We start from the raw sequence: 13,047 nt of genomic DNA, 5'->3' as shown, positions 1-13,047 counted from the left end.
ATTATCCTACTGAAGGAATAAGGAGGCTGCGTCATATATATACCAACTCCCATCTGGCATTGATTGAAGACTGCTCCCAGGAGGGTGTTGATTCCTTGGTGCTCCTGGCCTGGCATGAAAGCAAGGAAGGGCACCACTGGGGAAACTTGATCTCACTTGGACCCTCGACAAGACAGGGAAAGCCTGAATTCCAATGTGACTTTAGCTCACATTCAATTCCAGTACTTAGTGGTCCTTTCTAAAGGCAAGGAAATGGAGATATCTATCTAACAACTCCTGTCCATCACTGGTTTACAGCTGTCCCTGGGAAAACAACTCCCCAGCATTCTAGCCCACCTGGTGGGCCAAGAATGCTCCAACCAGAGAGCACCCTCACACAGAGAGTTGTGAGTGTTTCCAGTAGAAAGCCACATGCCTGCAAGAGAATATAAGTACTGACAGATATTGGTGTGGCACCAACAGCATCTGCTTCAAGGCAAGTGTAGATTAAACCAGAGAATATATTTGAAAGCACTTTCCAAACCATGAAGTGCTATACAAATGAAAGAATGTACCTGTGAGACCAAAGCCTTGAGTTTTATCTCTTTATGGAATAGTTTGCTATATACTGTTCCATCATCTCAGTTTACACACCCGCTTGCCCCATGTGGAGGAAGGGGAAGAGTTTGGGAGGAACATACCACCACGATTGTAAACCAACTGAAAAACTGATATTCCACTATTTGTGGGATAATAACATCAACTATCTAACTAACTAGTATTAGCACTCATTAAAGAATACTGAAGACTGGAAGCAAGGCATCTTTTACTTTTAAAACTGGGACTAGAAAGAAAATATATTTGCTGCACAGAGGAAAAATAGGGAGTTAAGAAGAAAGGAAAGTGAGGAAAGGGACCGTGTGTGTACTCACTTAGGGTATGTGCAAGATGGAAGGTCCTGGATTGCATTCTGATTTGGGATTCAGGTCCAACTCCAGCATTCAGTGTCTGCAGAACTTGAGCCTCAGTTTTAGTTTCCTGAAAATGAGTCTGATGCTAGATGTTTTTTTAAACAACCTAATCAAATGATATAAAATATTTGGCAAATCAAAATGAGTCAAGAATCAGCTGCTGCTGTGTTCCTTTTTACCCTATTCCCTTTCCTTACCATTCCTTTCTTCCCCAGCATTAACATATAAAGCCCCAAAATCAGAGCCAGAGGCTAGCCTTAGTTATAAATCAAAACTATCTCATTCTTCACCCCCCCTTTCCCAGTGGTATTTATCTACATCAGAGGTCAGCCAACTTTTTTCTATAAAGGGCTACATAGTACATATTTTAAGTTTTGTGGGCCATAAACTACTTTCACAACTATTCAACTCCATCATTGTAGCTCAAATGCAGTCATTGATGTTATGCAAATGAATGGGCATAGTGTGTTTCAATAAAACTTTATAAAAACAGACAGTGGGCCAGGATCTACATAAAAGTAACCACTGGCCGGGCGCGGTGGCTCACGCCTGTAATCCCAGCTCTCAGGGAGGCAGAGGCGGGAGGATAGCTTGAGCCCAGGAGTTCGAGACCTGCCTGGGTAATACAGCGAGACCCCGTTCTCCACAAAAAGGAAAAAAAAAAAAAAAAAAAAGTAACCACACGCACTGGTTCAAAACTTAAATCTAGCTGAATGAACTGTTATATTTCTCTGACACATCTAAACAAGACAGTCCTTAACAGTTTAGAGGCCAGGCACGGTGGCTGACACCTGCAATGCCAGCACTCTGGGAGGCCAAGGCAGGTGGATCGTTTGAGCTCAGGAGTTCAAGACCAGCCTAGGCAACACAATGAGACCCCATCTGTACAAAAAAATTTTTAAATTAGCTGGCTTGGTAACATGTGTCCATAGTCCCAGCTACTCAGGAGGCTGAAGTGGGAGGATCACTTGAGCCTAGGAGGTAGAGGCTGTAGTGAACTGTGTTCATGGTACTACACTCCAGCCTGGATGACACAGCAAGACCCCGACTCAAAAAAAAAAAAAAAAGAAAAGAAAAGAAAAGAAAAGAAGGTAGAAAGTTCCGGCAAGGTCTTTACTGGTTTATTTGGGTAGGAGATATTTTATTTTCTGGCATGAATTTGATAAACAATTGCTTATATTCTGTTTCTCTTTGTGCATGGGGTTCTCACCTATTACTTATTTTTTTTTAAAAAAGGGTTTTGTTTTGGTTTGGTTTTTTGGGTTTTTGTTTTTGTTTTTGTTTTGTTTTTTGTTTTTTTGAGACAGAGTCTCACCCTGTCACCCAGGCTGGAGTGCAATGGCGTGATCTTGGCTCACTGCAACCTCCACCTCCTGGGCAATTCTCCTGCCTCAGCCTCCCGAGTAGCTGGGATTGCAGGTGCCTGCCACCATGCCCAGCTAATTTTTGTATTTTTAGTAGAGATGGGGTTTCACCATGTTGGCCAGGCTGGTCTTGAATTCCCGACCTCGTGATCTGCCCACCTCAGCCTCCCAAAGTTTGTTTGTTTTTTTAAGATCACAACTGAATTTGTTCAGAATGGCTCCACAGACATAACTCAAAACAGGGTATGTCATGATCTGTACTCTGTACAACTGAAAACAAGATATTGCCTTTCAAAGCCCCAAATGTTAGACATCTTCCTAATGCTCTTAGGGGTTATGAAATGCGTTCTTTCTTTTTAGCAGATTCAAATATCTCAGTTGACTGCAGCTTCGATCATGGGATCTGTGACTGGAAACAGGATACAGAAGATGATTTTGACTGGAATCCTGCTGATCGAGATAATGGTATTTATATTTGACAATTTCATGTTCTGCAATATAGTGAAGAGATAGAAGGCCCTCCATGAGTGACAGGTTGTTATTCCCATTACTCATCAGAGCAGGGTTGTTTTTCATTTTTGGAAACTTTTAGACCTTCCGAGCTCTCCCTTGATAGATGACTAACTTGGTCCAGCATATATTCTCCTACTTAATCGCTCTCCCACACACCTGCCTCCACAAAGGATATGGGAGCAAACCTCTTCCATATTCACTCTCCTTCTGCTGAGAGAGAGATGTTGAGATTTGTATAAAGTTTGGGAGAGTTAGGGAAAAGGTAGAAAGAAATGGTTTCTTCTTCCCAGTTTACCAGCCATGGCATCTTATAGTTTTTGTTTTGTTTTGTTTTCATGGGGGAAATAAATCTTGAAAGGAAATATGACCTGTACCTAAAACTGGTGTTTTAGTAGAGTGGCCCCTCAAAGCATGAAAACCATAATGAACATCAAGTCAATGACCTGAACTCCTGAACTGAGCTTTCCCTTCTGTTTGTTGCTTGAGGATTTCTTTCGAGCCACCTGTCCTTGAATTTTTCTCAATCTTATCTGTGAGCTGTGGATTTCCCACCCTTCCCATTGCCTACTTAAACACTATTGATGGACCCTAACTATCCCCTTAGTGTTTGCCTTGCAGATCCCATTTAGAGCACAAATTGAATCTCTGTCTCCCGAAGACTGACTATATAATTAAAGATAACTGTTACACCTTCAGGGACTCCAGTTACTTATCAATCAAATTATTTCTTTGGGGATGTATAGGCTCAGCCCTCAGTTAAAAGATCCTTCTTTTAGATCCTTCCTCTAGACTAATTCCTCCCCAACATCTTTCCTTTCATGCCCTCACATGCAATCAGAAAACCTAGATATCCCCTAACAAGAATTCCTTTTTGAACTTGGGGTTAGGGGAGAGGGGATACATCTCACACAGCAGTTGTGTGAATGGGACTTTTACTAAAGATTCAGTGTAAGCAAAGGGCAAATTTAACCAGGCTGAAAACACCATATCACTGGAAAAGCTCTCTTGTTGATAACTAACCTGAGTTTCTCTTTTCTTCCATAATGGCATCTCTAAATTTATGTCTACCAGAGCTATATCATGTTGGGAGCCCATAGGTTATTCCAGGACCTCCACAGCTGATATAGGGTTATGTTAAGTCTTAAGTTGAGTTTTCTGTCCATGGGAAGTTCCCTATTTACAAACACTCAATTCACAAATAACTCCAGGGTTCTCAGCTTCTGCATCATTCAAATCATACCCCCGCTCCTCCTGCACCTCCATTGGATCTCTAGGTGAGTTCTTCATTCCCTCTGTACAGCTAAATATGAAAAAATAACATGGCCAAGGCAGGAGGATTACTTGAGTTTGAGACCAGCCTGGGCAACATAGAGGGATACCATCGCTACAAAAAATTGAAAAAATAGGCTGGGCGCGGTGGCAAATGTATGTAATCCCAGCACTTTGGGAGCACTTTGGGAGGCCAAGGCAGGTGGATTACCTGAGGTCAGGAGTTCAAGACCAGCCTGGCTAACATGGTGAAACCCTATCTCTACTAAAAATACAAAAATTAGTCAGGCGTGGTGGTGAGTGCCTATAATCCCAGCTACTCAGGAGGCTGAGGCAGGAGAATCGCTTGAACCCGGGAGACAGAGGTTGCAGTGAGCTGAGATGGCACCATTGCACTCGAGCCTGGGCAACAGAGCAAGACTCCATCTCCAAATAAATAAAGAAATAATAAAAAATAAAAACCAAAAAAATGAAAAAGAAAAGATTAGCCAGGTGTGGCAGCATACACCTGTGATCCCAGCTACTCAGGAGGCTGAGGTGGAAGGATCACTGGGGCCCAGGCATTTGAGGCTATAATGAGCTATAATGGCACCCCTGCACTCCAGCCTGGGTGACAGAGTGAGACCCTACCACAAAAAAAAAAAAAAAAAAAAAAAAAAAGGAAAAAAGAAAAAGAAAAGAGACATGAATTAGTTAGCATTGTTAGAGGGATAAAACCACAAAGAGCTCAAAGTGGGCTTTATCTGGGAGAGAAAGGGAAACCTGCCACAGTAGGTGACAGAAGAGAGAGCACAGCTGAAAGAGATGCCAGATAAAGTATAGGATGCCTATATTTCAGACAGACAATTAATACATTTTAGTATGTCTTGGACATGTAGTTTATCTGAAACTCAAACTCCACTGGGCATCCTGTATTTTTATTTGCTAAATCTGGATACCTTACTAGCTGGGGAAGAAGACCAGTTTCTGGATGCATTGAAAACTAAGGCAATGTCAGCCTGGGTCCTGCAAGTATCTCCGATTTGCAGTAGCAGAAGACCACCCATTCCCCCAATGTCTTCTTCCTGGCTTCCATAGAAATTTTTCCTTCTTATCAACTTCTTCAGACCCTACTCTTTAGGAGTTTTTGCCCAAGTTCATCAAAGCCACAACCTGAAGATTGGAGATGAGCAAAAGTCCACTACACCACAGGTTAAAAGATACTTAGAAGATTTGCAGGATTTGGAGGAGAGTGTTCCTGTCATCCTAAATCAGAAATTGGAGTGATATGTTACACATGGTAGTTGAGCTCCATGAAACCACTAGTACAGGTGCAGGTGTGTTTTGGATTAAATGCCACACTCTGGACCCACTTAAGGAGCTGATCATCTTACATGTCATTGACTCAGTGGGGAAATGCATTCTAAGTTTTAAGTCACCAAAATGGAAATGAAATTATGGAACACAAGTTCTCCATCAACTGCAGATTACCCGCAGTGCTAAAGGATCATTTAATTAGATTTTTACCCCATATCTGCTACTATGAAGGTTTGTGAATGCAAAAAAATTCCTCGGTTTCTCTACTCATCAGTTTGCTTGACTATATAAAAGATATCAATTGTGTGATCCCTAAAATCCATTTTAGCATGAAACTTTTGTTCCTATGTTCAAAATGAAGAGGACTTCAGCTTTCCCTATAGGAGACTGTTCACTTTTTATAGCTTTTTTATACATTAAAGCCAAACTCCTTACAATTGCCTCATTAATTGTGCATTTTTTCCCTTCTCTTAAAGCTATTGGCTACTATATGGCAGTTCCGGCCTTGGCGGGTCACAAGAAAGACATTGGCCGGTTGAAACTTCTCCTCCCTGACCTGCAGCCCCAAAGCAACTTCTGTTTGCTCTTTGATTACCGGCTGGCCGGAGATAAAGTCGGAAAACTTCGAGTGTTTGTGAAAAACAGTAACAATGCCCTGGCATGGGAGGAGACCACGAGTGAGGATGAAAAGTGGAAGACAGGGAAAATTCAGTTGTATCAAGGAACTGATGCTACCAAAAGCGTAAGTGGGAAAAAAATGATTAAACTCAGTATTTGCATTCTTTTGCAATGATTTAACAAATGAAACAAAACATGTACTGAAGTATGTAGGCATTAGGGATACAACGATAAGACTTTTTCCCTACACTTAAAGAATACTTTCTGGAGCTGAATAGGCAAGGTGATTAATTGGCACAACTCATGGATACTTATCAGGCATATGCATATCACGTTCTATGGAAATAACCTGTTTATCAGGCTTCTCTCACCAACATCCTTCCAAATCAGGCTATACATTCCATAGTATGTAAAAGAATGTCATGGTCATTCATTCTATGCCCAGAACTTACCACAATTAATGGCAGCTAGAAGGTGATTTTTTTTTAATGTTTTTTAAACTGAACTGAGAGAGTGGCTATTGTCAGGGTCCCCAGGACCACCCTTAGGTTCAGTGATTCCCTAAAAGGACTCACACAGAAGTCAGAAAAGCTGTTATATTCACAAGTACAGTTTGTATAGATTAAAATCAGTAAAGGGAAAAGACACGTAGGGTAGAATCCAGGAGAGACCAGGCAGGGGCTTGCAGTTTTTGTCTCCCAGTAGAGTCACATGGGCAGCTATTAATTCTCCCAGCAACAAGCATGATGACACTTACAAAGTATTGCCCACCAGGGAAGCTCACCTAAACTTTTGTGTCCAAGGATTTTGTTGGGGGTCAGTCTGCCCATGTGATCACCTGTGTAGCTGACTTTAGTTATCTAGTCTGCAGCCTCTCTAGTGGTCAAATTGATACCATGTGACTCAAGGCACCTACCATAAGTCACATGGTTACCATAAACTATCTGGCATGGTCCAAGGCCTCAGGTAAACAAAGGCACTCTTAATCAAAGAGGCTATTACAAGGGCTTAGAGGTTATCTCCTAAGAACCAGTCAAGGGCCAAACCTTTCTTTGGAATGTGTAGGGTTTGGACAACCCGGACCTACTGAGTTAATCTTTTATTGCACAGTGGGTTTAATAAAGGAAAAGGAAACAGAGTTTTAAGAGGAAGTTGGTCAAGTGGATGAAACCCTGAGAAAGAACAAACAGAATAAAAATGGCAAAGAGTCTATTGAGTTTGACCCATCAGGAGGTGGCTAGTGACCTTTGCAAGAGTTCGTTCTTTGGAGGGGAAGGGTCAACGGTCACACTTCAGAAAGATGAAAAGGGAAGGGATCAGAGCCTGGAGGCAGCCACTGTGGACTTTATAAAGAGTTTGGTCAACACTTTGGGAGGCCGAGGCAGGCAGATCACCTGAGGTTGGGAGTTCAAGACCAGCCTGACCAACATGGAGAAACCCTGTCTCTACTAAAAATACAAAATTAGCCAGGTGTGGTGGTGCATGCCTGTAATCCAAGCTACTCAGGAGGCCGAGTCAGGAGAATCACTTGAACTCAGGAGGTGGAGGTTGCAGTGAGCTGAGATCACGCCATTGCACTCCAGCCTGGGCAACAAGAGTGAAACCCCATCTCAAACAACAACAAACAAACAAACAAATAAAAAGTTTGGTCAAGGTGGGAAGGAAAAAGGGTGAAAGCTAGAAAAAGGTACATGAAGTGGTGATAATAGGAAGAATAATTAGTAGATCCATGTATTAGGATTCCATTTATACTTTGCTTGTGAAAGATGACTAATGCAAATTTAACATCTTTTCATTTACATGTCATACTTTAATTAAAGCAGAACATCTTATTTAAAATATATCATAAGACATGACTATAAATAAAAGTATATGTTGGGTACCAGTTAATGAATTTCCTAACCACTCTTCTCTGCGGTAAAAGCAGCCAGTGCTTGTTTAGGAATGACACATGCATTAATTTGAGTTTATTCTTCTAGCAATACATTTAAATCAATACAAATTCAATCCACGTGTTTTTCTTGTTGTGTTTGCTGCATGGTCTGGGGACTGTGGCACTGAGCCGTGCTATATATGGATTATATCCCCTGCTGGAGAATTGAAACATGCCTCTGCACAGCATTCATAATTACTTTCATGTTGACTGAATTCATGTGATGGAGAATATTTTTTATATAACATGGTAGCTTGCAGGGAGGGTATACTATCAAAACAGTGATTTTTTTTTAAATGCACATTTCTGTAGACATGCCCCCAAAGAGCCTGGCCAGCAATCACACTGGAACACAGCAGTGCTTTCATAAGAGGCATTCTCAGACCCAGGCATCTGTTCCCTGAATTATTCAGTTCTAGGGGAAATCTTGATGGGGGGATATTGAAGGGTAAGGAAGCTGACTAATCCAGACTAAAGAATATATTCCAGTTTAGCAATGTCATATTGGCTGTGGACAGTTGTAACAGATGTGACTCTTGCTGCATAAACTTGGGCATACAAGGTAAGTCACATTGCTTTCTCGAAATCAAACTATTTCTGAATCCAAAGCCCCATCCCATTAGGCTGGGGGGAAATTCAATCTTGGCTATTTCCTCATTCAGGGTTGGGTTAGGGGCCCCCTCCCTAGAGTAGCCTGTGCTTTTGAAAGGCTAAAAGTGGTCCAGACATTAAGAAGGGGGCAGCACATCTTTACTTCATCATGAGGGCCATGGAAACCCACATCTTCTGCACATATGTGGCCCTTGAAGTCACTCGTCTCTTCAACTTCCATGCCAGGCCCAGACACAGAAACCTTTACAGGGGTTGGAACCTTGTTGCTGAGAATCTAGCCTCAATGGGAACATCAGGCAACCATTTTCTGCCCATGGCTGTGCCAGGGAGATGCAGTGGTGCAGCATCCTAGTCCTGGAGAATCTCATGGCTCCCCTCACCACTTCTCCTTTTAACCTTCTACCTTCAGCCACAGTCTCAGAAAGTTAAGCTTGTGGGTAACAAACATCAGGAAAGAGACTGTCTTCCAGAAAAGTCTGCTTTTGATTGTTATATCCCAAATCTCCTTGATAAAAAAGAACATTAAAATCCTGCCTAATTTTGGGGGGAACAGAGGAGGTAAAAATATAGTGAAAAACACAAAATTAGTATGTCAATTAATTATCCTGACATTTCTAGTTATCCAGGGGTTATCAGTCAGGGGTCTTAGTGTTGGAAAAGCCACCATATGCCAAGATGTAGACATAGCCATCCTCATTATCCCACCCATTGCAGCTGCTGTGAGGGGTCTGCTGTTTGGCTCACTCCACTTTAAAAAAAAGTTCCTTTGGGCGCAAAAGGAACATCTTTCTGAAAGCAGTTCTCTCCTGAGACTAGAGGAAAAAGAAACTTCTATACCCATTTACACTATCATTGGCTGCTTAGTAATAACTTGTTTCCAATAGTTCTCAAGAAAATGCACTCAGATTGAGAGCAAAAGAGAGCAGCCCAGGTAGTGAGCAGTCATACACCCTTGTCATCTCCATTTGTTCCCTGAGGTTTCTCCTCTTTGGAGAACCGGAGAAAACTGGATACGGTGATGACAGCAAGCCTAAAGTTGCTTCATTTCTGAAAACTATTCTGTGATTCTTTATTAAGCAAAAAAGAGATGGTGCTGGGGATAGTGAATAATTGCATGATGGCATTGTGTGAGCATGATTCTTAAAGGATCTTTCTTTAAAATGCCAATTTATACAAGTTTGAATTTATATAAGTTTGAACTCAAAAAGTTTAGAAAAATGACTAAAGGAAATTACTTTATTGAAAATAAGTAAAGATTCATAATCATACTACAGTAACATGAGTGCTTTTATACTTCACATTTTACTTTGCACGTGAATGTATATTTTTATTTATCTGTAACTGCAGTATATGTAGGCTATTGTTGAATTTCGTTTTGATAGGCTATATGTGTGTGTTATTTTAAAGAATAACATGTTCCAAAGTATTCTTTTCCCTCTAAAATATTTGTTCCAGGGTAACTTTAGTCATCTTTGAAACAAGATCATTTTGTTGTCCTCTAAATCTGCTTATTTCAGATACTGAGAATTGTAGAAACCCTCTAGGTCTAGTCGCCTCTTTATGGGAGGCATGGGAGACATACTTCTCTTTAGAGTGAATGTTACTGGATAGGTGCTCCATAAATTGTAGCTATTATTATTTTCATAATTATTGAATTTAACAAATATTTCTAGTGTTTTATCTGATTATAAAATTAACATGAACTATTCTTTTTAATTACAATATTGAAGAAACTTACATTCATTCAGGCCGGGTGCAGTGGCTCATGTCTGTAATTCCAGCACTTTGGGAGGCCTAGGTGGGTGGGTCACTTGAGGAATTAGAGACCAGCTTGGCCAACATGGTGAAACCCTGTCTCTACTAAAAATTTTAAAAAATTAAAAATTAAAAAAATTAAAAATTTAAAAATTTAAAAAATTAGCTGGGCATGGTGGCACATGTCTGTAATCCCAGCTACTTAGAGGTTGAGGCATAAGAATCACTTGAGCCTGGATGGCAGAGGTTGCAGTGAGCTGAGATTGTGCCACTGCACTCCAGCCTGGGTGACAGAGCAAGACTCCGTCTCCAAAAAAATATAAATATAAATATAAATATAAATAAATAAATAAAACAAAACCTTCATTTAGCAAATATTGATTTTAATTATATTTTTTGAAAACATGTTTGGATAAATGAATGAATATAGTCACTGTATATCCTTAATTTTGTAAATGAGTCCCCTGTAATTTTGTGTCCAATTTGAAGATGACTTTTTTTAGTATTTATCCTCTGTTCTCTCTATATCGAAATTTCTAAACTATAAAGAAGTTTGTTTCCCTTTTGATTAATAAATTTATTAGACAAAAGTGATTATAGCATATTATGAAATATTTTCAACACATGAAAACAACATTCCAGATAATCTCCAAATACATTAACCAATATTTTAAGAAAAATAATTACACTCTTATAAACTACCAAAATCTAAATATATCAAAATAATTCCCTTTTGACTGTATAGTTTGTTTGTTTGTTTGTTTGTTTGTTTGTTTTTGAGTCAGAGTCTCACTCTGTCGCCCAGGCTGGAGTGCAGTGGTGCGATCTTGGCTCACTGCAAGCTCTGCCTCCTGGGTTCATGCCATTCTCCTGCCTCAGCCTCCTGAGTAGCTGGGACTACAGGCTCCCGCCACCTGGGACTACAGGCGCCCGCCACCACGCCCAGCTAATTTGTTTGTATTTTTAGTAGAGATGGGGTTTCTCCGTGTGTTAGCCAGGATGATCTCGATCTCCTGACCTCGTGATCTGCCCACCTCGGCCTCCCAAAGTGCTGGGATTACAGGCGTGAGCCACAGTGCCCGGCCTTGACTATATAGTTTTTTATTAGATGTTCAAGGAGAATATTAAGTTTCTTCTAACTTGGTTTTTGTAAAGAAAACCATTTTTAATTTTTGTTTTCCTTTTCTTTTAAATGGGAATTCCAAAATTTCCTTTTAAATCTTATTCTTCCCAGCTTTATGGGGTTTTTCAGAATCCATGTGGGCTTTGCTATGACCTTGTTTTCACCAAATGTAGTTCTCTCAGTGCAGACACCTGACATCTAAAAAATAATCTATTACTGTATATTCAATGTCGAAGCTGGTTTCTATGCAATAGGGACACAAGTTAATAGTTATTAAATAGCTTGATTATAACATCGTTTTGAACAGTTTGAAGTAATTTTTTTATTCTCTCTTCATTATTAGATCGTTTTTGAAGCAGAACGTGGCAAGGGCAAAACCGGTGAAATCGCAGTGGATGGCGTCTTGCTTGTTTCAGGCTTATGTCCAGATAGCCTTTTATCTGTGGATGACTGAATGTTACTATCTTTATATTTGACTTTGTATGTCAGTTCCCTGGTTTTTTGATATTGAATCATAGGACCTCTGGCATTTTAGAATTACTAGCTGAAAAATTATAATGTACCAACAGAAATATTATTGTAAGATGCCTTTCTTGTATAAGATATGCCAATATTTGCTTTAAATATAGTATCACTGTATCTCCTCATTCATTTCTGAATCTTTCCACATTATATTATAAAATACGGAAATGTCAGTTTATCTCCCCTCCCCAGTATATCTGATTTGTACACGTGAGTTGATGAGCTTCTCTCTACAACATTTCTAGAAAACAGAAATAAAAGCACAGAGAAATGTTTAACTCTTTGACTCTTATGATACTTCTTGGAAACTATGACATCAAAGATAGATTTTTGCCTAAGTGGCTTAGCTGGATCTTTCATAGCCAAGCTTGTATATTTAAATTCTTTGTAATAATAATATCCAAATTATCATCTTGTGTCATGGTTTAATTTGTCTAAGTAAGAAAATATGTTTTTGATTCCGTGTTTACTTATGTAAATGATTATTTGCTTTTCTGAAAAATGTACTTTTTATTCTTTTCACTATTCATATTCTTTAAAGGTGCTTTCTATTTTGGGAAAATATGACTGCTTTATTAGGCCTTATAACTACAAAGCAGATTCACATATATTGGGGTTTTTGTTTGTTTTTTATTTTTTAGAAATGAGGTCTTGCTACGTTGCCCAGGTTGGTCTTGAACTCCTGGCCTCAAGCGATCCTTCCATCTTAGCCTCCCAAAGTGCTGGGATTACATGAGTGAGCCGCTGCTCCCAGCCAGCATATATTGTTGAGCTCAAAGCCTCAGAGAACTACCTAAAACGAAATGAGCAGGTAGCAGGACTCAAAGAATCATGGATGACTTCTTTTTCTTACTCTTTTTTTCCAAATTCAGGAAGAGCTTTGTGTAGGAATCCTGAGTGTATTCCTGGAAGACGGTTTTATATTCTGTTTAAGATCCTGGGTTAGAAACAGGTCTAAGATACCCTCCAAACAGAAGGTTCTCCAGATATTTGCTCTCTTTTACCTAAAGCAATTAAGGCACTGAACCACGGAAGGAAAAAAAGAGAGGTGATCCACTTACTAATCTTTAAAATTTAATTTTAATATAAAAT

General features: G+C 39.9%; 1 protein-coding gene across 2 annotated transcripts in view; it reads left to right on the top strand.

The window, feature by feature from the left end:
* The window catches only part of EGFL6 (EGF like domain multiple 6), a 64,215-nt gene extending 51,849 nt beyond the window's left edge, over positions 1 to 12,366 (top strand). The window contains exons 10-12 of one of the 2 annotated variants that reach the window (XM_010354050.2): positions 2,675 to 2,779; positions 5,869 to 6,134; positions 11,777 to 12,366. In XM_010354050.2, coding sequence (XP_010352352.1) covers positions 2,675 to 2,779; positions 5,869 to 6,134; positions 11,777 to 11,887 — 482 coding nt within the window. In that variant the 3' untranslated portion in view covers positions 11,888 to 12,366. The remainder of the gene's footprint in view (positions 1 to 2,674; positions 2,780 to 5,868; positions 6,135 to 11,776) is intronic. The other variant, XM_010354051.2, reaches the window with a different exon arrangement.
* Positions 12,367 to 13,047: the final 681 nt, after the last annotated feature.

Source organism: Rhinopithecus roxellana, chromosome 7, assembly GCF_007565055.1.
Source record: "Rhinopithecus roxellana isolate Shanxi Qingling chromosome 7, ASM756505v1, whole genome shotgun sequence".
Lineage (NCBI taxonomy): Eukaryota > Metazoa > Chordata > Mammalia > Primates > Cercopithecidae > Rhinopithecus > Rhinopithecus roxellana.
Note: the sequence above shows the minus strand (reverse complement) of the source record. Positions and strands in the feature narration are given on the sequence as shown.